We start from the raw sequence: 27,087 nt of genomic DNA, 5'->3' as shown, positions 1-27,087 counted from the left end.
TCGGTTGCAGGTCCAATCTGTCCGTGCTTCAGGAAGCAATGTTTAGCACTGACAGAACAATTGGATCCAGAAACTGACAGCAAGATGGCTCGAGAAACTGAGAGAACCAACTGGCTCAAAAAGACTGAGTAAAGTAACTCAGGAAACAGAGGGTGTGAACAGGATCAACAAACTGAGAGCAAAATGGTTCAAGGAACTGAGAGAGCAATCTGGCTCGAGAAACCGAGAGAGCAAGTTGGCTCCAGAAACTGAGCGAGGAAACCGTCTTGAGAAATTGAGAGAACAAACTGACTTGAGAAACTAACAATTGTGCTATTTTACTATTTTGCTATTCAGAGATGGTGAATGAGGTGCAATTAAAAACTGTTCCATTAAGTCGATCAAGTGCCTGTGCAACAGACACGATTCAAGTTGATTGCAAGTATCTTCTGGAAGATGAGATTATGTCTGCTGTTAAAATAATGTTTATTTCATCATCCTTTTTTGCTTTATTAGGCTGAAATATTGAAATTTATTTGATAATTCAGTATGTTCTTCAGTTTAGTCAGTGGGAAGCTTGGGTAGTGCAGGTTATGTACCTACCAGATCAGAATCAGTATACAGCACAAATATTATCATATGTATATATATTTCCAACTATTATATACTGCCTGATTTAATGCTAGTGGCCATGTCCAGTGTACAACCTGTCTGTCTAAGCATAAGTAGATTTCTGAGCCCATTATTGTTATTGATTCACTCATCAATCACTATAGATATTTTTCTCGTTACTTTGTCTTCAAATTAACAGAAATACATAAGGTTAAACCTTGAGGTATTATCATTTTACTAGTGTGAGGTGACGTTCTTTGCATCTTTCACAATTAAGAATGTGATAAAAGCTCGCATACCAAATGTAGGTGCAGCTGCGACTACACTGGTCAGGTCATGTTGTGTGCATAGCTGAAGAACCAATTTTGAAGAAAATTCTTTGTGGTACATTGACAACTGGGGCACAGCTGCCTAAAAATGACCCATTCTATATGTCATTAAATAGAGGTGAAAACAGCTTGCTCGAGATGAGACAGCATGGTAAAACACCATTCAGGAAGCTGCCTCCTGCTGTGACATCCATTGCCTGTTGATGTTGAATGTAAGTTTCAGTTGAAGAGGCTTCTACTGAATAATAAAGTTTCATAGCCTGGTGTCTCTGTAATCCATGGTTCCCTGCAGTGGTTCATGCCAAACAATCAGTTATAAAAACAACAGAATGAAAGAACCCAGGTTTGTTATTTATCCTGTCCTCACCACCAATTATTGGGCTGGGAAATAAGTCTGGCAACTTCAATAATTTGCTCAGAAAATTTTCTGATGAAGGGTCTAGGCCCGAAACGTCAGCCTTCCTGCTCCTATGATGCTGCTTGGCCTGCTGTGTTCATCCAGCTCTACACCTTGTTATCTCTTTCAGTAATTTGCTGTTTACTCTGAAATTCATTCTGAAATCCCCTCTAGACATTGGCCTAACCCAATTGCATAACTTTCAAAAAGCTTTGACCTCTCTTTTGTTTTAAAGCAATTTCTGGAAAGTTACATCAACTTTATTTTAGCTGAAGGGTAAGGACAGGTTCTGATCATTCAGTAATTTATCTCTCATGCACGTGTTCCCTCATTAGCATTAACTCAGCAATGAAAGAAATTGCAGACAGTAAAATCTCCAGCTGTGATCTCCCCACTGATTCCAGGCTGTGTGAGTGGGGACAGTGTATATTGCTGGGAGACTTGACAACATTTTAACATCATGACCAAAATTGCCTGTAGTAAAACCAAGATTTAGATCACTGGAGGTCACTGCAGCTAAAAAAAGACACAGTAGTTTGCAGATTAGACAAGCTGAATGTCTTCATAATTTCAGGCTACTGAAATGAATGCAAAACATATTCAGTTAATTCTTAAATCCAACTAGTTCTTTATTAACAGATTTGGGCCTAAATATTCTGGGTCAAAACTGACAGTGAGGAATCTGGCACCAGTGAATTTTGAATCCTGGGAATGTCAAATGAATGATGAGTAATAAGCTACTTGCTTGTAATTCTTAATAAAAGTCTCAGTAAATGTCAATTTTTTTTTATTCATGGGCTATGGGTGTCAATGACTGGGCCAGTATTTATTGCTTATCCATAATTGCCATGGAGAAGGTGGTGATGAGTTGCCTTCCTGAATCATTGCAGTCCATTTTGGTGTAGGTATACCCACAACACTGTTAAGGAGGGAGTTCCAAGATCTGATCCAACACCATTCTTTCAGTGTCACTATATTTTCAAGTGAGGATGTTGAGTGGTCAAGAATTAAATTTAATACTTTAAACACCCTGGAATTTATCACTTCTATTTTAAATAGGAAATAAAACTCATGTCTACCTCCCAAGATTTGTGCTGAATCCTACTATCTATATATTTTAAGGTAGCTTGTCTTTTATTGCCACAGGCAATCTTATCGTATTCTGCAAATACATTTAGCTAATAGCTCCTCATAGCATATGCAAGGACTGATTTATATTCAGCTATGACAGCCGTGCAGCTGCAGAACAAGGGGATTGGAAAACTGGGCAAACAAATCTAAAGCAAATTTGGTTTCCAATTCATAACCAGTGGCTGTATTTTGTGCAGTGCAGTATTTGCAAAACTGCTTGTGACTGGCTGAGACAGAGCATGATAGATTCTTGGAGGCCTCTACTGCCAGCAATTCTGTGTGAGAATGCTGATGTATAAAATAGACATATTGGTGACCAAAATGGCAGGGTGACGTGCAGGAGGGTATATTGCATTGTATGTGCACCACTCCTCGAAGAGTGCAGGCTGTTTCATAGGTCTCTAGTAAATGCACCCGAAACAGGTGTTAACTTTTTGTATTTTCGAAGATTTAACCCAATGCATTGTTCAAGCTTGCTGTGCAAAGTTTATTTTTGACTGTGCACACATTCTTCAGCATCTGTCAACTATCCAATGGTGCTCAAAGGTAAATTAATCGTATTGTTTACCATAATAAATTCATTAGCAGCTTCTGATCACAATGTTCTCCAATGAACTGCCCCAACTCCTTAATTACCCACCTCTTCAATTCCCTGCTTTAACTTCCTTTCCTCTTGATTTTCTCCCTCTACCACACTTTGTGTTCTTCGTACCCTGGGAAATGAGCTGGTTGACCTCCTGATCCTCTGGAAATGATGACTTGTTTCGAGGGTAGCATTCTAAACATAGGAGGTTGGTGAATGTTACATCATGGCAATTTTAGTGTCAGGTGATGTTTTGATTGGGGAGTGCTCCAATCATTAGCCCTATTGATTTAAATGGATGGAAAATATGTGCTCCTCATAGTGTACCATGTGCTGTTGGAGGCAAATTGTATCTGAATGAGTATTTTTTGCTCAGAGAAAGTGAGTGAATAGACTCCATGTAAATAGGAGCTGAAGGTGATGGCTATTTGGTAACTAGGCTAATGTCAAAAAGACTGTGTGTTGACTGTGCAGCTATTTTCAAATGAGATAGTCTTACCTCCAAATTAATAGGAACGTAAGAGCAGGAGTAGGCCATTCAGCCCATTTCCCTCCCCCAATTTCCCTACCTCAATGCTATTTTCCTGTGTTATCACCATGTCCCTTGATGACATTAGTCACTAGAAACTACCATTCTCTGTCTCGATTGGCTTAATGTCTGAGCTTCCACAGCCCTCTGGGCTAGAGAATTCCAAAGATTTACCACCCTTTGAGTGAAGGCGTCCTTCCTTATTTCAGTAAGTTTCTTTGTGATCACTTTTTTAATCTCCTAAATTGCAGAGAATAAAGGTTTGTTCTCCTCAATCTTTGCTAATAGGACAATCCCACCATCCCAGGACTCAGTCTGATGAGCCTCTGCTGCCCTATCTCGATGGCAAGTGCATCTTTCCTTGGGCAAGGGTACCAGAAAACAGTACTCCAGGTCCGGTCTCACCAGTGTTCGAATGAATTGAAGGAAGACGTTTTTGCTCCTGTGCTCAAATCCTCTTCTTGACTTGGCAATTTTCCAAATTGCTTTCTGCACCTGCGTGCTAGCATTCAGTGATTTAAGAATGAGGACACCTAACACTCTTTTGAACAGCCAAAATTGCTCAGTTGAGAGAGCATTAGACTGAAGATCTGAAGACCCATGGTTCAGTCCCAGGTTTTGGCAAAATGAGCACTTTCTGACCGTGTCAGCCATTGTTTGGGATTCAAATTTCTGGAACATTGGGATCTTTTCTGGGGCATAGGTGACCTGTTCAAGGAGGATCAATATCTTGGCAGGCAGATTTACTATTGCTGCAAGGGAGGGTTTGAACTCGATTGGCAGGGGATGTGGGATCCTCAACAGCAGAGAGGTAAGTGTGAGTCTGGAAGGAGATACAGTAATCAGAAATAGCCAGTTGAAGAGACAGGTCAGACTGGAACACGACAGGGAGTGAGGAATGCCTGCTCTATTAAATTGCATCTATTTCAATGCAAGAGGGCTGACAGGTAAGGCCAATGAACTCAGGGCGTGGATAGGTACGTGGGACTGGGCTACTATAGCCATTACAGAAATATGGCTAAGGGAGGGACAGGACTGGCAACATAATGTGCCAGGGTACATGTGCTTTAGGTGGGACGGATTTGGCAGAAAGAGGGGAGGAGGTGTTGCATTTTTGGTTAAGAGGAGAACCACAGCGTTAGTCAGAGATGAAATAACTAGGGGATCATCCAGTGAGGCTTTGTGGGTGGAGCTAAGAAATAAGAAGGGGATGGTGATGTTATTGAGGTTGCACTGTAGGCTCCCAAATAGTCAATGGGAATTAGACTGGGGGGATTTGCAGGAGCAATAGGGTTGGTTTAGTGGGGATTTTAAATCTCCTAACACAGACTGGGACTGCCATAGTATTAAGGGCCTAGGTGGGGTGGAATTTGTTAAATGTATTTAGGAAAATTTCCTCAAGCAGTACATAGAGAGTCCTACTTGGGAAGGGGCAAATCTTGACCTACTCTTGGGAAAGGGGGCAGGACAGGTGACTGAGGTGACAGTGGGGGAGCTCTTTGGGACCAATAACCGTAGTTCTATTAATTTTAAAATAGTTATGGAGAAGGACAAAACTAGTCGAGGTTCAAGTTCTAATTTGGGGCAAGGCAAATTTTGATGGAATTAGACAGGAGCTTGCAGGGGTTGATTAGGGTATTTTGTTTGCTAGCAAAGGGATCTCTGGCAAGTAGGAGGCCTTTAAACGTAGGATAGCTAGAGTTCAAGGACTGTATGTTCCTGTGAGGGTGAAGAGCAAAGTTGACAGGCATAGGGAACCCTGGATGAGAAGAGATATTGAGGCTTTGACCAGAAAAAAGAAGGAGGCATGGTTCAGGAGCAGGCAGCTGGGATTAAGGGAATCCTTGGAGGTATATAAGGGATACAGGAGTTTACTGAAGACGGAAATCAGGAGGGTGAAAAGGGGGCATGAGATAGCTTTGGCTGAGAAGATTAGGGTGAATCCAAAGAGATTCCTTAAGTATATTAAAGGAAAAAGAATAACTAGAGAGAGAATAGGACTCCTGAAGGACCAAAGTGGACACATATGTGTGGAACCGCAGGAGATGGGCGAAATCCTCAATGAATATTTCTCCTCTGTATTTACCATGGAAAAAAAAACATGAAGACTTGGGAACTTGGGGAAATTAGTGGCGATATCTTGGGGACAGCCCATATCACAGTAGAGGAGGTGTTGGAAGTATTAGAATGTATGAAGGTGGATAAATCTCCTGGTCCTGACCAGATATATCCAAGAACGCTGCAGGAGGCTAGGGAAGAAATTGCAGGGGCCCTGGCATCTTTGTTAGCCATGGGTGAGGCCTTGGAAGATTGGAGGGTAGCAAATGTTGTTCAAGAAGAGCTGCAAAGAAAAACCTGGGAATTATAGACCAGTAAGCCCAACATCTGTGGTAGGTAAGTTACTTGAGAAGATTTTGAAGGATAAGATATACATGCATTTGAAAATACAGGGTTTGATTAGGAATAGTCAGCATAGCTTCATTTGTGGGATATCATGCCTCACAAATTTGTTGGAATTCTTTGATGAAGTGACCAGGAAGGTTGACGAGGGCAGGGCGGTAGATGTAGTCTATATGGATTTCAGTAAGGCCTTTGATAAGGTTCCACATGGTAGGCTGCTCTGGAAGGTTAGATCACATGGAATCCAGGGAGAGCTGACAAATTGGATATACAATTGGCTTGATGGTAGGAAGCAGAGAGTTATAGTGGAAGGATTCTAATCGGCCTGGACATGGTATGCCTCAGGGGTAGGTGCTGGGCCCATTGCTGCTTGTTATCTATATCAATGATTTGGATGAGAATGTACAATGATTAGTAAGTTTGCGGATAACATTAATATAGGCGGTATCATGGACAGTGAGGAAGGTTATCAGAAATTGCAGCAGGATCTTGATCAGCTGGGGAAGAGGGCCAAGAAATGGCAAGTGGAGTTTAATATAGATAAGTGTGAAGTGTCGCATTTTGGAAAGTCAAATCAAGGTAGGAGTTTCATGAATGGTAGGGCCTTAAGGAGTGCAGTGGAACAGAAGGACCTTGGAGTTCAGGTGCACAGTTCTCTGAAAGTGGAGTCACAAGTAGACAGGGCATTCAAGAAAGCTTTTGGCACACTGGCCTTCATCAGTCCAGGCATTTGGTATAGAAGTTGGGAAATTATGTTGCAGTTGTACAGGACGTTGGTGAGGCTGCACTTGGAGTATTGTGTTCAGTTTGGGTCACCTTGCTATAAGAAGGATGTTATTAAACTGGAAAGAGTACAGAAGAAATTTATAAGGATGTTGCCAGGACTCAAGGGACTGAGTTATAAGGAGAGGTAGGACAAGCTGGGACTTTTTTCTTTAGAGTGTAGGAGACTGAGGAGGATCTTATAGAAATGTATAAGCTCATGAGAGGCATGGATAGGGTGAATGCGCTCAGTCTTTTTCCCAAGGGTGGGGAATCGAGGACGAGAGGGCATCAATTTAAGATAAGAGGGGAAAGAATACTTGGGAACCTGAGGGGCAACTTTTTTATACAGAGGGTGGTATGCATGTGGAATGAGCTGCTAGTGGAAGTGGTTGAGGCAGGTACATTAACAACATTTAAAAGGCATTTGGATGAATACATAGATAGGAAGGTTTAGAAGGATATGGGCCAAGTGCAGGGAAATGGGGTTAGTGTGGATGGACATTTTGGTTGGCACGGACCAGTTTAGGCCAAAGGGCCTGTCACCGTGCTGTAGGACTCTATGACATCACCATTTTCCAATCTCTTACAATTTAAAAAAAAGCTCTGCACGTTCATTCCTCCTTCCAGAGTGGTTAACCTCACACTTACGCACATTAAGTTAAATCCAGCATGCTCTTGCCCATTCCATCATGCTGTCTAAATTCCCCAAAGCCTCTTTGCATCCTCCTCACATCTCACATTCCCACCATGTTTTGTATCATCTTCAAACTGGAAATATCATATTTGGCTCCCACATCCAAATCATTAACTTAGATGACTAACTAATTTGTGTTGATGTGCTATTTGAACATAATTGAAGGGCTAGTCAAACAAGCCACATTAGTTCCTTTATAAATTTATTAAGTAAAGTCTTCAGGTGTGAAATCATTTTCTCATAATGAGCTTTCCAGAGCTGTAAAGCTGGTCAAGAGTATTACAGAGTATCTGTAGCACTGAAACAGGCCATTTGACCCAACTCATTCAAGCTGGTGTTGGTGCTCCACATACTACTTCCTCCCTGTAACTTCAACAAAACAACAACAGCAAAACCTTGCATTTTTATAGCTCCTCACCCATGATGTCTCAAGGTGCTTCAGTGGAAATTGTCATGAAAAATATTATGCCAAGTGCAACGGTGATATTAAGACAGGTGACCGAAAGCTTAGTTAATTAAGTAGATTTTAAGAACTGTCATACAAGAAAAGGGGGAGAGAGGCTAAGAGTTTTAGGAAGGGAAGTCCAGGTCTTGGGGTTTAGGCAGCTGAGGGCACTTTCCTTAACTTTGAAGTGATTAAAATCAGGGATTCTGAAGAGACCAGAAATAAAGGAGTGAAATCATCTCTGAAGTTTGTGGGGCTGGGGGAGAGAAAGGGAGAGTAAGATGATGGAAGGATTTGAAAACAATGGAATTTTTCAATATTCTAACACTATCAGCATAACATTTTTTTCCCTCGTGTTTATAATCTAATTTCCATTTAAATGCAGCTTAGAGTGAGAAGTGCAGCACATGGATAAGACAATACATTCAGGCCACTCTGTCTTGACAGAACTGCGTGTAACGCCCACCTTTCACTCTTTGTTTGCCTAATTTTGGGCACATCTGAGCAAGATGGGGACAGAAAACGGGTCTAGGATCTGCAGTGCAGGAACCTTTTGTCAGAAGCAACAGATGGCAGAAATAGTAGCTACAGTCCTGAATGAAGGAAAACAGCACTTTGATGTTTTTACTTTTCTGCCATTGCACCTTTATTTGTTTCTGTTGTAAACAATGACATTGTCTGCTTTTGAAGGAGATTATTTTGTTTTAAGATTTGATGAGATAGATATGGCTAAAGTACCCTTGGGGCAGTCTAGAACAAGGGGGAATAAACTGAGGTGATGGAGTATGATATGTTATTATTTGGAAAATTGACTTCAAGTAGAAGTAAATAGGCTTTTGGTTTTCAGTTCTCTTGGTTCTAAAAGGATCAGAAACTTTTCTTTCAGCAGTGGGTACTATGTTATGTCTCACCATTATTATGTCTTCTAGAGACATGCTGACGATATAGTAGCTATATAATAACATTTCTCCTGAGTGTATAATGATCTTGTAAGTCTACCTTACTTCGGATCATTTGAAGCATATTATAAACATGCCTTTCTCTTGTAATCTAATAACTTAATGTTAGCCCAGACACTTATGTGCCTGAGGGCTATAATATTTATACATCATAGTTGTTTGTAATTAAGTCTCTGTTGAATTTTCCCACAGCATCATAGCCACATACATTTGCTATATTACATGAGATAACATAAGAATTGCTGGATCACACCTTGTGGGGGCAAGCTCACACCAATAAGTGTAAACAGCATTTTAAAGAAATTTTGTGACTTGAACTGAATGACGAGACAAGTGACCTGGTTTGATAATTGCTAACTTTAGATTTTATGACCCAAAGATAGAAAGGTCAGAGGCAGATTTCCTGAAGAAGGGTCCAGACCCAAAACTGAATCAGAGATAGTAGGAACTGCAGATGCTGGAGAATCCGAGACAACAAGGTGCAGAGCTGGATGAACACAGCAGGCCAAGCAGCATCATAGGAGGAAATGCTGCTTGGCCTGCTGTGTTCATCCAGCTGTGCACCTTGTTGTCTCTAGACCCAAAACGTCAGCCTTCCTGCTCCACTGATGCTGCTTGGCCTGCTGTGTTCATCCAGCTCTACACCTTGTAATCTAAGGTCAGGGGCAGGTTCTGTTTAGAAGAAAAGATGTATCCCAATGGATGTGCTTTCCATAAGCCTGAAAGATGTCAAAGTAACTGGAAAAAAAGCACTGTTGTTCTTCTCTTGGAGAAGAATCAGTGACTTAGCCTGTGACTGTGTGTCTCAGGTAGAGACAGAGAGAGTCACATCTGGTGAATGTGCAGAAGGTTGCTATAAGGGGACTCATGGGACCTTGTCAATTTGTGTAAGAAATTAAAGGGTGAATATTTGAGTGATACCTCACTAGGGTTGATTGCCTGTAAAGGATATTGTTATGAAAAAGTGTTGATTTTTTTTGTCATATAGCTTTGTTTCTTCATGTGAAAAACTTAAGTTCTTTTGTTAATGGTACATTGGAAGCCTTGAGTGAAAACGTTTGGTGACTGACCACCACAGTACACAAATTGCAAAGTCAAGACTTGTGGCCTATCAAGCCAAGTTTCCCTCTAGGATCTTAATTGTACAGTATTACTATTGATTGGGAGCAAAACAAACCTTAAAATTAAGCCTAACGCATTTAAAAATCAAATCAGAAAGCACTTCTCAACACAACATGCATTGTAAATTTGGAACTCTTGTTTTTCCCACAAAAACTATTGGAGTGAAAATCAAAAGTTTCAAAAATGAGATTATTGGTTTTTTTGATAGCCGAGTATGTTAAGAGAGATGTTGATCAGAATTTATGTGGTGGTACATGAAATAATTCAGTCGGGACAAATAGTAAAAGAAAAGGTATCAGTTGAAAGATCGAATGAACATTGACGCAGAAATTGAATAAAACAATTAAGAAGTTTCATGTGATAACAAGAATGTCGGAAAAGTGGAATTGAGATTGTTTTATGATATTAATGGGATTGAATAAAAATAGATAACAGGATGATGTAGAATGAACTTGATATGACTTAAGTGAATGTCAGAACCAGCATTCAAAGCTCAACGCCAATAAATCTTCAAGGAGAGACACTCAATGGTACTCAACGAGGCTAAGTAGAAGACCTATGGAGTGATGACAATATGTCACGAGGGTGTCAGGGGAGTTGAGGTATTGGTGCAGCAGCACTGAGTTAGCTGCCCGTTGAATGCCTGTGTCCTAATTCCATTTTTTTTCTTCATGAGTCACTCTTGAGGATTTTCATTTTAAGATTTAGTCTGCATATGTTTCAAATTCTTTTTGAAACCACATCCCGTAAGTGTAGAGACAGGGGCAAGCATATTTCTCGGTATCTGAAGGCCCCCTTCTCCCCCTGTGAAGTCAGAGATCATTTGGGTTTACAATGTTGTAAAGCTACTGACCCCATATTCATACCTTAATGGTTCTTATTGCTGTATTGCTCATGAACTCAATCTTTGTGAGATTTGTCTTCCTGTGTCTTGAGAATATCTGCACTGACTCTAATTTATTGGCATCTTTTGATACCGTGCCTAAGATGGCAGTGGTATTTTGCTAGAAGTGAGATTGATCATTTTATTTGGGCAAAAGCCAGATCCTGCAGATGCTGGTAATGTGAAATACAAACAGAAAATGCTGAGTATGTAGACAGACAAACAATTAGTGTTTCAGACATTTCGTTTTATTATTTGAATGCCTGGTTAGCTTTCCAATTCTGGTTGGACGGATTCTCGATTTTTGCATCACGTGACTTACCCCAATGTGTCATGTCTTCATTGTTTGCCCAATCTGTCCATCATTGTAGCACACCACCTCCCCATACGAACAAGCCCTGTCACCTACCTTGGATGATTTTAAACTGTTAGCTAAATAGCCTCTACCTCTGCCTCTAGCATTTTTCTAACTAGCAAGCAGAAGTGCAAAAATATTTTTTAAAAATCTCAAAACGTTAACTCTGCTTTAGACCTTAGGACCATAAGATATAGGAGCTGAATTTAACCAATCAGGCCGTCGAGTCTGCTCTGCCGTTTGATCATGGCTGATATATGTTTCTCAACTCCATTCTCCTGTCTTCTCCCTGTAGTCTTTGATCCCCTTACTAATCGAGAACCTATCTAACTCTGTCTTAAAAACACTCAATGACTTGGCCTCCACAGCCTTCTGTGGCAGAGTTCCAGAGATTCACCACCCTATAGCTGAAGAAATTTCTTCTCATCTCAGTTCTAAAGGACCATCCCTTCATTCTGAGGCTATGCCCTCAGGTTCTCAACTGTCTTACTACTGGAAACATCTTCTCCATGTCCACTCTATCCAGGCCTCTCAATCTTCTGTAAGTTTCAGTGAGATCCCCCCCCTCACCCTTCATCAAGCACAAACCCAGAGTTCTCAATCCTCCTCATCTGACAAGCCTTCATCTCCAGGATCATTCCTGTAAACTTCCTCCAGACCCCCTCCAAGGCCAGCACATTCTTCCTTGGGTGTGGGGCCCAAAACTGCTCATGATATTTCAAGTTTCTCTCACCAGTTGCTGCCAGACCTCCTGACTTTTTCCAGCAATTTCTGTTTTTGTTACAGATTTCCAGCATCCCCAGTTCTTTGTTTCATTTTTATGATTGGTGAAATAATGTTCTGAGTATTCTCCAGGAATGCCCACAACGGCACTGGACGTTGAACTTTAGTTCTTGCAGACTCGAGGACAATCCTGGAGGGTTTGTAACCGACAGCATGTGTACTGGTTGGGTGGAATGTTTCAGGAATATGGCTGACAAATGGGGTTATTTGTCCCTTCCATTTTAGCCTGTCCGCTTCCCCCGAGCACCTAAAGCAGGGCACACATTGCTTTTCTGGAAGAGTGTGTGTCTCAGCTCTTTGCGCATGCAAACCTTCAGACACATGCCAGGTCCCATTTAGGTTGGGCAAGTAGGAAGTCGACACTTTGATAACCCTCTTCACCATTACTACTTCGCTGGAGCACTGTCTCTTGCAAGTTGAAAATCCTCGCTTACTTCAGAACCCTGAGTTCCATCCGACAAAGGGGGCCCAATGTAACAGCCAATTAAATTCCGTTACTGTGGAGAATATTTCACTGTTTTGGACAGGATGGGCTAGCTGGGTAGTTCTCTCCAGTCAGCTTTAATGCTGTCTACAGCTGAAGCCTACAGACAGTACACCATTGCCAGCACAAGCTGTTGAATGGAAATCAGAAAATTAGTTGATTTTTCTTCTGTCTCATCCAGGTCAATTGCAGCAATTCCATTGAGACCAGTGAGACCAGGAAATGCAGTAGGGGAATTCTGTGTTTGCTACCTAAAACCTACTTTTGTCATTTGGATTTATAGATAAAGATAGAATACAATGTTCTGTTGTAATTTTCAGCACTCACATATTTGTCACAATGGGCAATAATTCTGTTTAATGAACTCATAAGTTATTTTAATGGGGACCTCTTAGGAAAATATCCTGTGTGCGCATTATTGGAATCATAAAACCATCTACTAAGTGCTAGTTTATAATTTTGCTCAGGGTAAATGAATAAAGGAAATTTTCCCCATTCTATTTGACTATATACTCCGCAAAGAGACCAAGGTGCTTTAATGTATCAAAAGGTATGGGGACATAATGAGAACAGCCAGGATCATATTGAATGGTAGACCAGACTTGAAGGACCAAATAGCCTACTCCCGCTCCTATATTTTAAATTTCTACATTTCTATGCTGTTCCTATGCAAGGCACAAATGATCTGGTCATTATGGCTGGTGGCACTTTGCTGTGTGATGTCAATTTTTCTATAGAACAATAATGACTGCACCGCCAAAAGTACTTCACCGGATGTAAAACCCTTTGGGACATTCCGAGGTCAGGAATGGCATTTTATAAATGCTAGCAAGTTTTGTCTTTACTCAATTGGAACTGTTATTTTTTCTTTCATATACATTAACAGAAATAAGAGAAGCCTTTCGAGTTTTGGATCGTGATGGCAATGGTTTCATTTCCAAGCAAGAACTCGGAATGGCGATGAGGTCCTTGGGTTATATGCCCAGTGAGGTAGAACTGGCAATCATCATGCAACGACTAGATATGGATGGTAAGAGAACATTTATCACATTGCTGTAATGTAGTGTATAAGTGCTGTATGATTAATGTATCTGATTTATAAAGAATGACTCTTAAATATTTATTTAAAGATAATCTAATTACACCTTACAAGAATATTAAAGATCAGATGACTGAATAATATTCAGCTGCATGTGGTGATAGCTCTGCTTGAGACAGGTTTATATCTTTGCCTTGGAGTGAATGCAGCAAAGATGTATTAGACCAATACTGGGTCTCAGAAAGTAAAAATACGGAAGGAGATGTCTCAAACTGAGTTCTGTTTCAAGTGAGCTGATAGACAGATAGAGCAAAATTATTTTTGCTCATCGGGGGAATGGGGACAACCAAGAATAGATGGTTGGGAGAGGTAATGTGCAGGTGTAAGAGGAGAGTTGCTTGTGATTCTTTGGCTGCAATAGATAGCTACAAATAAAAGCAGAGGAGAGTAGTTCCACTGAGCTGAGCAATGATGGAGATGGTTTTGTTCAACTGTTCCAAATTATAGGTCTAGAGAACAAGGAGGGATAGTGTGCTATGATCATAGTCACAGAAGATAGCTTTTGTGATTTTGGTGGGTTGATATTTTAATGCTGTTATGGGGCAGAAACCTAACTGAAGTGGTTCACAGAAATAAGAGAAGCCTTTTGAGTTTTGGATCGTGATGGCAATGGTTTGGGAAAATTAGGCACGGTATGGGAAGAATACTGCATACAGAGGAGGATAGGACAGGGTACAATAGGTTGCAGATGGAAATGAAATTTGAAGTTTGCAAGGACAGAAGGGATGGCAGTGGACTTTATGAGAAGGGGAACATCAGTAGTTTTGAAAGAGAGAGATAAAACCATTTGTACAACTGGCATGGATACCAGAAAGGGATGTTTAGTGTTTAGCACTTCAGTGAGAATGGGGACAGGTGTGCTGGGGTAGAGGCGGAGGTTCATAGAGAAGATGAGCTGGTAGAGAGAATGAAGGAAAGTAGGTGAGAAACTATGGACACTGCTGCTTAGGGGCTAGGACTGAAACAAACCACATGGGTGTTTTGTCAGATGGGAAGAGCAGTGTGGTAGAGACATGTGAATGGAAGGTTTTTTTTTGTGAGGTATAATTGCAGATAGGCAGAAGTAGCATGAGAATGATATTGTGGTCTGATTGAGACGATCGAGACATGCAGAGTTCTTACATTGTGTCCTTGATTGATCCTTCATCCTCCCCATAGAAGTCCAGTGACGTGCGAGAAAATGGGACTGAGAATGGCAAGATGCTTGTAGAAAGAGGGTCAACGTGACCCTTTAGTTTTCCTTTATAAGGGAAAGAACTGGTACCCCTCAACTGGTTCTAGCTAACAATACTTCAGTTTGCAGCAAGAAATGGGCTTTGGTTGGTGGAAGCTGGTGTTGTGTATATGAGAATATCATTCCCTGGCATTAACATCAAAGGAGAGAATCACCCTCTGGTCCTGGACATTTGCCAGGATAAGTGGTGAAGATTCCTAGTTTAGAGCACTGTGGTTTTTATGTAGGATTCAAATTTCACAAGATTTTAACACTTTGTCATAGAAGCATAAACTTGGTTGAAACTATCCTTTTTCTTGCTCTCATGCTTGCTAATAGTTCCAGAATTGCTGTTGGTGCCAAAAAAGTTACACTTGGAATCTTTTCCAATAAACATTGTATTAAAACACTAACATTCCCTCATAAGAGAACCAAAGTGTTCTGCCAGCTGCTTTCTCCCATCTTTACTAGACATAAAACTCTGAGGCAGCAGGAGCGGTAGAAATATGCACACGCAGTAGTCAGCTGTCCATTCTTTTCTTAAGCTGAGATGGATGCATTGCTTTCAGTAACAGCACAGCGTGACTTTCCCAATGGACCTAGCACATTAATGTGAGAGGATGGTTCACTTGCAGTGATCTCCCCAAGTATCAGATGAAAATGGCTATAGTCTCAACCCTGGTCACATCAATAGACCTTTTTGAACTGGAAAAGGTTTCATTTGATCAGTTAAGTGTTGATGTACTTTAAATAATATGTCAGTACCCAATAACTAGGCAACTGGCTTGATACTTGAAGTAAATGCCAGTTAAACATACCTGTGTTGTTTGCAGATAAAAGGAAGCATGTAGAAAACTGATAGAAGATCAGGTTTACCTTCGTCAGCACTGGCTCACAATCTCAATTGATTCCCTGACCACTTCTTCTTTACTTTAGTATGATGCTGTTCATGGTGTGATTTAGCTGACCATGGATATACTTCAGGTGCTGTGACCGATATAGAAATGTGCACCAGTGCTGTGTGGTGGCTGTTTCTCTGAGGATCGTGGCTTGAGCACTCTGTTCTTTTACACTTTAATGAAGGTTCCATGTTGGAGCTGGAGTAAGGAGAGGAAGTATAACTGAATAAGCAGGTATTCATGGTTCAGGCAAGATCGCCAACAGAACCTATGATAAGCTGCATGACTCATTCCTCCACACAAAAAATGAATCCCAATGGAGAGGAAAAAGCCCATTGAAATTAAACTTAAACACTCAGCAGGTCAGGCAATGTCTGTTGACAGAAACAAATTTAATATTTCAGGTTCATAACCTTTCAACCAAACCGAAACATTGACTCTGCTTCTCTCTCCACAGATGCTACCAGATTTCTTGTGCATTCTCAGAATTTTCTGTTTTTTTCTATTCAAATTTCCAGCATCTACCTGATCTTGCTTTTCAACATTAAAAAGAAATTAGCCAGGAAAATAGAGCAGTATAATAGTGAATGTTAAGGTAGTCCCAATAATAAACCCATTGAGGTTGGTTGGCTCGCCGAGTTGGTTTGTTGTTCCGCAGACGTTTTGTTACCGTGCTTGGTAACATCCTCAGTGCAGTGATGGGATGACATCTCCCTGGAAGTTTTAAAGCATTTTCCACAGTCTGGGCATTTAAAAGGTCTGTCTGCAGTGTTAACATATTGATGGCATAGCAGTTCCGGAATTTATACAGCACTTTCCGCAGTCCAGGCATTGAAATGATCTCTCCTCAGTGTGGACGACCTGGTGTTGCAGCAGGTTAGATGACTGAGTGAGTCTCTTGCCACACACTGAGCAGGTGAATGGCCTGTTACTGGTGTGACTGCGTCAATGAGTTTCCAGCTCAGGTGGGGGAATGAATTCCTCCCCATAATCCCCGCATTTCCATAGTTTCTCCCCAGTGTGACTGCATTTGTGGCTTGTGAAGCCTGATGATCGGCTGAAGCCTTGTCCATACGCACAACATGTGTACGGTTTCTCTCCAGTGTGAACGGGGCTGTTTCCTTCCATGTTCAAAATCGGATCACGTTCCATTTGTGGTGATAAAATGGGCAACTCCATCAGATCATGGTGAGATGGTTGGTTTGTAAATCTTCCCCTTCTAATATCCTGTGAAATTGATGTCAAGCAAACAACAAGAGAACCCTGGCTTCTAAGTGAAGAAAGGGGCTGAAGGAGGGGGATTTTAAACACATACAACTTGACCATAACCTTATCAGAATCTTCCAAACACTCAGCCTCCACCACCAAAAAGCAGCAGGGTAGCAGGGAATGTGAACACCATCACCTCCAAGTTCCCTCCGGGACACACACCATCCTGACTTGTGACATCCGGCCCTGGTGAAGCAGAAATTTCCTCTAATTAAATAATGGCAAAACTGAAGTCTTTGTCTTCAGTCCCAAACACAAACTCCACTGCCTCACAACTGACTCCATCCCTCTCCCTGACAACTGAACCAAACACGTCATAACCATGGTGAAATACTAAAAAAAAAGGCTGCACTGAGGATGTTACCAAGCACGGTAACAAAACGTCTGTGGAACAACAAACCAGCTCGGCGAGCCAACCAACCTCAACACCCACAACCCGAGCTACAGATCTACTCCAAAACCTTAATAAACCCATTATTAAAATCCATGTTTTAGTCACTATGCTGCTAAGTCATTATGTGAGAGAATCTAATGCATGGTTTCTGTTTGCTGTTGGAAATAATGTAGAGAGCTATTGTGCAATTTTCTGTTGCAAAGGCTATCGCAAGCTTAAATTATTGCAGTGGCTTGGAAAGTATCTATTTGTGATTTCGTTTTACTCTATTTTATCCAATTACACTCTACCTGAATTCACTTTAACAAATATTTGGCCTTGGAAGTCTATAACAGGTTGGGCATCTCTTGAGGACTGCATTAGCCTTTTGGGGAAATTGCATCCAGTTTAAAGAATTGTTAGATGGTAGATCATCAAATATATTAAAGTGTTTTATTTTAACTGGGGCTATTGTTGCTGAACAACTTCAGCTGAATTTCTGGTTGATTGCACTACATTCATGAAGCAGGCTTCCAGAGGTGGGAAGCAAATGGAGATTGAGATCTGAAACATTTATCATTTTCTATATTAAAGTTATTTGTTATACAGCGAAATTCTGACAAATATGGGACAAGTAATTTTGTGCAGTGGCCCTATTGCTGTGTGTGTGTGTAACTGATTTGTCACAATTATGTGTGTCCCTAGCGGGACTAAATATTTGATTGCAGTAGGTCAGAAGAAAAATGCAACTCAAAAAAGTAATTTACTTGGAAATATAATGATTTAAATATCCATGATAATAGGACAAAGTGGAATTGCTACAGAATTTTGGAGTCTGATAGGTGGATTTCTTGTTGCTAGGATTGTATGATATGTCAGAAGCCTATAAATGTGTGCCTTGCATCTGTACCTTGAGTGCCTGACCGTTTTAGGGGGGCTTAATATGCTCCTGCATAATATGCAAGGACTTAATTGGAATGCTGACATTGATGATAATGTGTTTTCCTGAAATTTCCTGGTTTCATATCAGTGACACACTATACATTCAGTCTTCTGGAATGAAACGACCATTAAAATCAGCAGGGTTCTGGACTTTGAGAAAATTATTACTTAAAGTTGAACAGCTATTTTCTTTGATTGCTGCAACCGAACTACAGTAAATGTACTGAGATAGTAGGAACTGCAGATGCTGGAGAATCTGAGATATACAAGGTGTAGAGCTGGATGAACACAGCAGACCAAGCAGCATCAGAGGAGCAGGAAGGCTGACGTTTCGGGCCTAGACCCTTCTTCAGAAATGGGGGAGGGGAAGGGGATTCTGAAATAAATAGGGAGAGAGAGGGAGGCGGATAGAAGATTGCTAGAGGAGAAGATAGGTGGAGAGGAGACAGACAGGTCAAAGAGGTGGGGATGGAGCCAGTAAAGGTGAATGTAGGTGGGGAGGTAGGGAGGAGATAGGTCAGTCCAGGGAGGACGGACAGGTCAAGGGGGCGGGATGAGGTTAGTAGGTAGGAGATGGGGATGGGGCTTGAGGTGGGAGGAGGGGATAGGTGGGAGGAAGAACAGGTTAGGGAGGCGGGGACGAGCTGGGCTGGTTTTGGGATGCGGTAGGGGAAGGGGAGATTTTGAAGCTTGTGAAGTCCACATTGATACCATTGGGATGCAGGGTTCCCAAGCGGAATATGAGTTGCTGTTCCTGCAACCTTCGGGTAGCATTTCAACTCCCCCTCCCATTCCTCAGACGACATGTCCATCCTGGGCCTCCTGCAGTGCCACAACGATGCTACCTGAAGGTTGCAGGAACAGCAGCTCATATTCCGCTTGGGAACCCTGCAGCCCAATGGTATCAATGTGGACTTCACAAGCTTCAGAATCTCCCCTCTCCCTCCCGCATCCCAAAACCAGCCCAGCTCATCCCCACCTCCCTAATCTGTCCTTCCTCCCACCTATCCCCTCCTCCCACCTCAAGCCCCATCCCCATCTCCTACCTACTAACCTCATCCCGCCCCCTTGACCTGTCCGTCCTCCCTGGACTGACCTATCTCCTCCCTACCTCCCCACCTACACTCACCTTTACTGGCTCCATCCCCGGCTCTTTGACCTGTCTGTCTCCTCACCACCTATCTTCTCTTTTATCCATTTTCTATCCACCTCCTCCTGTCTCCCTATTTATTTCAGAATCCCCTTCCCCTCCCCCATTTCTGAAGAAGGGTCTAGGCCGGAAACGTCAGCCTTCCTGCTCCTCTGATGCTGCTTGGCCTGCTGTGTTCATCCAGCTCTACACCTTGATTATCTACAGTAAATGTATGTTGCATTAAGTGCTCCTTTCTAAGAAGAGCATTGTAGAAGGAATTCACTTGCATCAAAGGCAGACTGTACACATCCGTACCTAGACAGGCATGTACACAGCTCTCGGCCTCCACGTCAGAGTATGTCCAAAAATAACTAGTAAATAAATGTCCATGTAGTGTCTCTTTCATTGGCTAGTAGTGATTGAGAAGTGCTGTTGGAATTTGACCTGCAAACATTGACCGGTATGCAGATACATCAAGAGGTCACGCTGATAGTTTTTTTTTGACACAAGCTTTATCAGTCACTCCTTTGGGAAATGATACTGGAAAACGAGACCCAGCAATTCCTCCACAACTCCAGAGTCTACAAAATATACAGGATCGTTGATAACATTGATTTTTGCACATTGATTTGGAAATCATGAACCATAGGTAATATTTTTTCCATAAGTATGCAGCTTTTGGAAACATAGAATAATTTCCTGTTTCTCATTTGGCAATATTCTGTGCCTCAAGCTGGTCTGCTCAGGACCTGAGATTACTCCCTAGCCCAAGCTTATGGTGGACTTGCAATAGCAGGTGAATGGAAACATTACAGTTGGTGGGCAAGCATTTTGATCATTATTGAACATGTTGGTCCAGTTAAAGAGCAGTTGAAATGCTTGATATTATGACCAGTTGGAAAAGTACACTGATACTCAAGCCCCACTGCTCCCAGGGTCAGGACAAAGGCTGGTTTAATTAAAGCATGCAAAGTCTCTGATTAATCTGTCTGGTGGAATCAAGTTAACAGAAAACACTGACCAGGTTCCTGTACTTAACAAGAGCTACTGTTCAATTAAATGTAAGTAAATTTTAATTACATGTAAACACTGTATGGCTCTACTGGTGATAAACTCTAATCACCTTTTACAATCCCTACACATAGCCACAGACAAACAAAAAACTTTGGTTTTATGGGTCGAGGAAAGGAAAATGTGAAACACTATTCAATAACATCACTGCACAGGACTCAGTGAGATGTACCTTTTGCTTGCCAAGTCTTTCTGTTCTTTGATCTCCTTTCTCCGAGCTTTTTCTCTTCATCACAGCAGGCACAGGGCAACTGGTACACTAATTGCAAAGTCTCTTAGTTATAAGTTAAAGGCAGCTGCTTCTGGCAACTGGTGGAAGTTTAAGATCTCAGTCGTATGAGTCAAAGGAATAGGCTTCACAGTTTATGGGACGGGAACTGAAAAGAAGTCAGTCAACAAATTTGATAGGGATTTGGTAGTGGCCTGCTGGAATTGTTGACATTCTTTAACAATCTTCACATTTATTGGAGTTCTTTGAAGAAAAACACCTGTGCTGTAGATAAAGGGGAACCAGTGGATGTTTTGTATTTAGATTTCCAGAAGGCATTTGATAAGGTGCCACATCAAAGGTTATTGCTGAAAAAAGAAGCTCATTGTGTAGGGTGTAATGTATTACCATGGTAGAAGATTGATTGGCTAACACGAAACAGACAGTAGGCATAAATCGGTCTTTTTCAGGCTGGCAGGATGTCATGGGTAGTGTGCCTCAGGGATCGGTGCTGTGGCCTTGCTGTTTACAGTTTATATAGTTAACCTGGATGAAGGGATCAAAAGTATGGTAGTTAAGTTTGCTGATGACACAAAGATGGGTAGGAATGTGAGTTGTGAAAAGTATACAAGGAGCCTACATAGGGATATAAATAAGTTAAGTGAAGAGGCAAAGATCTAGTAAATGGATTTCAACGTGAGAGAGTGTGAAATTGTCCATTTACGCAGAAAGAATAAAAAAGAAGCATATTATCTAAATGGTGAGAGGTTTCAGAGCTTTGATATGCAAAGAGATATCTGGGAGTTTTGGTGTATGATTCGCAGATAGTATGGAGGTACAGTAAGTAATCAGAAAAGCTGATAGAATGTTATGCTTTTGTGAGGGAAATTGAAAGTAAGGATAGGGAAGTTTTGCTTAAGTTATACAGGGCATTGGTGAGATTGCATCTGGAATACAGTGAACAGTACTGGTCACTGTACTTATGGAAAGATGTTAATGTGTTGGTAGCAGTTCAGAGAATGTTTACTAGTATAATGCTTGGAATGAGCCTAATAAGGAAAGACTGGACAGGCTGGGCCTGTATCCTCTGGAGTTTACAAAAGTCAGAGTTGACTTAATTGAAACATAAAAGATCCTGAGTGGACTTGACCTGGTGGATGTTGAATGGACGCTTCCTCTTGTGGGAAAACATAGATCCATGGTCATAGTTTAAAATTAAGGGGCGAGCATTTAAAACAGATGAGGAAATCATTTTTCTTTCAGAAGGTTGTGAGTTTTTAGAATTCCCTTCATCAAAAGGAGGTGGATACAGTATCTTTAAATATTTTTAAGGCAGAGGTAGATAGATTTTTGATTAACAAGGGCATGAAAGGTTATTGGGGATATGCTAGAATGCAGTTAACGTAAGTTTAGTCATGAATGGGCCCCACTTCTTTCTTCTTTGTATGTTGCCTGCAGCATACTTTATAGACATTTTTAAATTCTATTGACACATCTACGTCTCCTGGGAAAAAACAGGGACCAACCCTAGAAGTGTATTGCTAGTGTTATGATCCCAGCTAATGTTACTACTGGACAGGTCAGATGCCAGAATAAAATCTGACTTGTTGGATCATATTTGTATTTCTCTGATTTTAATGTGATGGTCTTTCACCAAAACATAATCTCATGAGGCTGCAGATTTAGTTTACACAATGAATTTGAAGTTTATTATGCAAAAGATAGAAAAATGAAATAAAACAGACCAAGGTAACTACAAATAAAACAGTTTGAAAAGTTTCAAACACTTGGTAAAACATTTTGTCAACTCCCAAACAACATCACTTTACAGTCAATCAAAATTGAGAGAATTTTTTCTTTCCTATCTGGAAGTTATTCCACAGTCTTGTTTATTTCATACAATGCAGAGTCTTTGAATTTAGTTGTTAGTGATGCTGTCAAGTGCAATTTGGGGGTAATGGCTTTCTTTGACAAAGTACTATATATTTATATGCATTTCTCAGCTTCAGCACATTGTTGGGAGGTTCTATAGTGCCATTTCTATAGTGCCATGTACTTATTCTTATAGTGAAATCATTGACTGAAATCTGATGGGAAAGTCAAGTTAATGTTTTGAAACTTCTTCGCTGTCAGCTTGGTAATGTCTAAGATGCACTAATTAACATCTCTGGTGAGACTATGTAAACGGGCACATCCAATGGTACCTCATGTGTAGGTGCACAAACACTTACAAAAGGCATTTCTGGTTTCATGTTTGCGATTTCTCTTTGTGTGTGTTATGAGATCCTCTTTGAGATTAATATGACCAGCAAAAATCCTTCAGTGAAGGAACCCATAAACAACTCAGAGAAACCAATAAGTTCTTGTAGACTGTAAGAATGGCAAAGAGTTTGGGAAAGCACTGTTGGACACAAGTGAACTTGCTGGGAGTATGACCGTATTGGTACACTTGGAGCCAGACTTGCTGGTATTAGGAGAAAGAGGAAGTATTATACATATGAAACAGATGATGATTCACAAGGAAGAATTCAAAGTTAACTTTTATTTTGCAGTCCAAGACGCACAATATAAATAGTTGAAGAAAGGCTCACACAGAGGCATGGAATTAGTGCTGTTTAGCTTCCTCTATGATGTTCACAGTTTGCAGAATAGTACATCAAAAGAAATTATAGAACATTGCTCAAAGATAGGGCAAGCTTTTCAAAAAGTGGACTTCAAAGATATTGATGCTTCAGATTTGTGCAGTGAATTGTGAGCCATTACAGGATGAATTCCAAAATGTGCATTACAAGATGTCATAACTTTGCATTTGAAACCGAGATGAGACAGTGCCTCCAACACATTTATTGCCTTCAGTATCCTCCTCCCTTTCTCTGTGGCCAGTGGTGAGTGAAGCAATCTGAAGTTGATGAAAACATGCATTCATTCCTCTATGAAACAAGAAATTGCACAAAACATTGACTTGAAGGAGTGTGTTTCCATGTTTTCTAAACTGAAAGTACAGGCAGTTAAATTCTGAATATTGATCAACATTTTCTGGGAAAATACATCGAACACTGCAGTGTCACACCATGAGAACCATATTATATTGCAGATTAATTCATCTGCATTGTTCCAACATCCTGACTTGAGTCAAATGCACCATTTGGTTATAGCTTTATAATATATTCTTTCTTCTTTCAAAATAAATCTGGAATTTATAAATACGGACTATGAATATTTATTCACACTAAAATAATGCCGATTGTATAAGCTATAATAATCATTAATTTCAATGCAACATGTGTGAGATAAGGAATGGGTGGAGCCACAGATTGATTTAAATGTCAGTGGCTGAAGAGCTCTGTGCTTTCGGGTCAATCTAGAGAGGGAGAGAGCGAGGTTCCTCATAAGAGTTGAGGCCTTGTTAGGTTCAGCTGTTCAGAGGCAAGTTCCTGGTTGGATGTCATAATCTTATGATTTGTGTTGAGGTTTCCTGTGTGGTGCAGGGTGGAGTGCACCCATCACAGCGGTCCTAGGAATAATGGGACATGGTGGATGGCCCTGCATTTCTTAGGTTACTGATGAGAGCTAAACTAGGAATATGCCGTTATTGCCTAGTTCATTTGTTGCTGGCAGTGGGAGTAGCCCTGCAGAAATTGGCCACATTGGAATGGAGACTGTTCCACAGAAGAAACGGTCAGACAGCAGAGGGACGGGACTTGAGGCTGGGATCACTGGAGTGAGGACTCAGGACAGGCCACAGCACAGATACAGGTAACTAAAACTGACCCCTGTAGTTGTTTAACATCTTGTTTTATTGGACGGTTCATAGACTGATGTCAAGGGTAGTCACTCTCACCTGATAGGTATTGAATGCTATATCTTTATATGCACAATATTGTTATTTTCATCCAGCATCATGCATTGAGAATGATACAACCAGTTAAAAATTCCCATAACCTAAAAGTTCTGTATGCATTTTCAATTTCAAGGCAACTACTTGGAAACTAGGCGTTCTTTTCAATCTAATCTTTCTTACTGTTAAGCACACATCAACTCATCTTACACTTACGTATTAATACTGCAGCAAAGCAAATGATCTAACTATGCTTTAGGACAGTACTGTTGCCTGTACATTGCCATGTCAGTCTGGAGTATTGCAGGCTTTGGTTCTCTGCACGTATACTGTTCCTGAGGTTGCTGGCTCCTTGCCTCTAAATGAGGCTTTTCAATTCTGTAAATTACATTTGTACATAGGGGGCCATCAAATCCAGCTGCAAGACCACTCACTTCATATTCTCATTCTAGACTGCTGTCTTTTCTCTTCTGATTCTGGAGTCATCTGATCAGTTACATCATCATTACTTACATAAATCTCATTATGTCACAGCTACCAGAGACATACAGCAGTCACTTATGGTTAAAGGGAAACGAATACAGTCCACAATTACCAGAAGGCACACGGACGGCCATCTCTCTAAAGTGCGGAATAGAACGCTTAGCCATAAGCCTCGTGACAATACAAATTATTTGCAGAGCCCTCTGCTCCTCAGCAATCATCAAATGATGTGCGATGAAAACGTGCCCAGCTCTTTGGCAGCCTTTCTGACTGTTCCGGAACTTTGGGTTCTTCTTCTCCATCCAACGTTGAAGATACCTTGTAATCTGAGATGGACATGGCGGATGTTGCTGCCTTGAAGCCTTTGCTTCCTGAAGAAGAAAATGAATTTCTTCTGGGCACAAGAGATGAGCTTCTGTGCGTTACACGCTGTCCACATCAGAGGCAGAGTTGGAGGAATCTGACCCCATGCTAAAATGCCCCGGGAGGTGCTACGAAGAAAGATACAACCTATGTCCTCGGACTCAGAGGGGGAGGGATGTAGTGCTTGTAAGAGGTCAGCAAGGCGGGCCTCATAGAATATGAGTACCCTGATTGGGGCTGTTAACCTGTTCCAATCAGGGAGCCCTGGCTGACAGATATAAACAGGAATGTCAAAGGTTCTGTTCACTTTGAGAGCTGGCTCTGAGCGAGCTGGATCAGTGTCAAGGACTCTCCACATGCAAATAAAGGGTGACTTGGTGATGAGATACTGTATTTGTGAAGTTATTGCAGGTGCAGCTCCAACGACACTCAAGAAGCTTGACTCTGTCCAGGACAAAGCAGCCTGCTTGATTGGCACTGCATCCACAAGTATTCACTCCCTTCACCACCGATGCTCAGTAGCAGCAGTGTGTACTATCTAAAGATGCACTGCAGAAATTCTCAAAACATCCTTAGACAGCAGCTTCCAAGCTCATGGCCACTTCCACCTAGAAGGACAAGGGCAGCAGATATATGGGGACACCACCACCTTCAAGTTCTCCTCCAAACCACTCACTGTTCTGACTTGGAAATAAATCACTGTTCCTTCACTGTTGCTAAGTCAAAATCCTGGTATTTCCCCCTAAGGGCATTGTGGGTCTACCTATAGCATTTGGACTGAAGCGGTTCAAGATGGCATTTCACCAACCAACTTCTCAAGGACAGCAGGGGACAGGCAACAAATGTTGGCTTAGCCATTGACACCCGTGTCCCACAAGTCAATAAAAAACAGTTCCTTCTAGCTCACCACCAGCTGACAGTGAGAGCAATCCAAGCTGATAGCTAAGAGAATTGAAAGTTAATTACCCTGAGTTTTTAAGAGAAGCGCCTGTATTCCAGGCCTAGGCCAACTCAATACCTAACATGGAAGCATGATTTGCCAGTTTAGGAATAGCAGCCATTTTAAGTTTTGATTTGTGTGAGAGAGTCTGTGAGCAATCATTTTTTACAGACATGTCTGGCATTGTCATGACAAGAGGAATAAAGATGTTGTGGGAAGGTGGGAAAGGTGTCCACTATCTTACTGCTATCCTGCCATGTTGCCAGTCTCAGGGAGGCACAGCCCCTTACACCCAGAAGCCAACTGATTAACCTCATGGCAGACTGCTTGGAGGAGGGTTCCTACCTTTTGGACACTCTTGGTCCCTCAGAAGGTCCTCCCCATTCTACCTCTGGTTCCCTGCATGTTTAATTTGGCTCCTGTGCCCCCAGGCCAGACCCACGTATCTGTCTATCACCGTGCCCTCCTCCTCCAGGTGCCCTTCAGTCACTGCTGCTGGCCAGTGAGGCTGCTGAGCCCTGGTGATTGCCTGGCAACTTTTAGAGGCTGATGACTGTAACGGTTAGGAGCTGTTGTCCTACCACCAGCTGAAGCTAAAATCCTGATGTGTGGTTACCTCTGTTTGTGCAGGTCTCTCTTCCAAATAGGGTCATCGTTTCTCGCAAGAGCTCATTGCAGTCAGATGTGCAACACTTGAAAATTGAATGGAATTAGTCAGCTTCAGCCATTTCCTTGAAATCGAATTCCGTAGCACCGCTTTAAATGTGACTGGGAGCGATTTAAAATCCCCTGGCACCAAAGAAATCC

The 27,087-nt window shown here is 41.5% G+C and overlaps 1 protein-coding gene across 2 annotated transcripts in view; it reads left to right on the top strand.

Annotated features, from left to right (window-relative positions):
- LOC109913705 (calcium-binding protein 8) overlaps positions 1-27,087 on the top strand; it is a 315,322-nt gene that overhangs the window by 34,564 nt on the left and 253,671 nt on the right. For both annotated transcript variants that reach the window (XM_048612644.1, XM_048612643.1), the window contains exon 2: positions 13,337-13,480. In XM_048612644.1, the coding sequence (XP_048468601.1) occupies positions 13,337-13,480 (144 nt within the window). The remainder of the gene's footprint in view (positions 1-13,336; positions 13,481-27,087) is intronic.

The sequence above is a fragment of the Rhincodon typus genome, chromosome 26, assembly GCF_021869965.1.
Source record: "Rhincodon typus isolate 14 chromosome 26, sRhiTyp1.1, whole genome shotgun sequence".
NCBI lineage: Eukaryota > Metazoa > Chordata > Chondrichthyes > Orectolobiformes > Rhincodontidae > Rhincodon > Rhincodon typus.
This window is presented reverse-complemented; position numbering and strand designations above follow the sequence as displayed.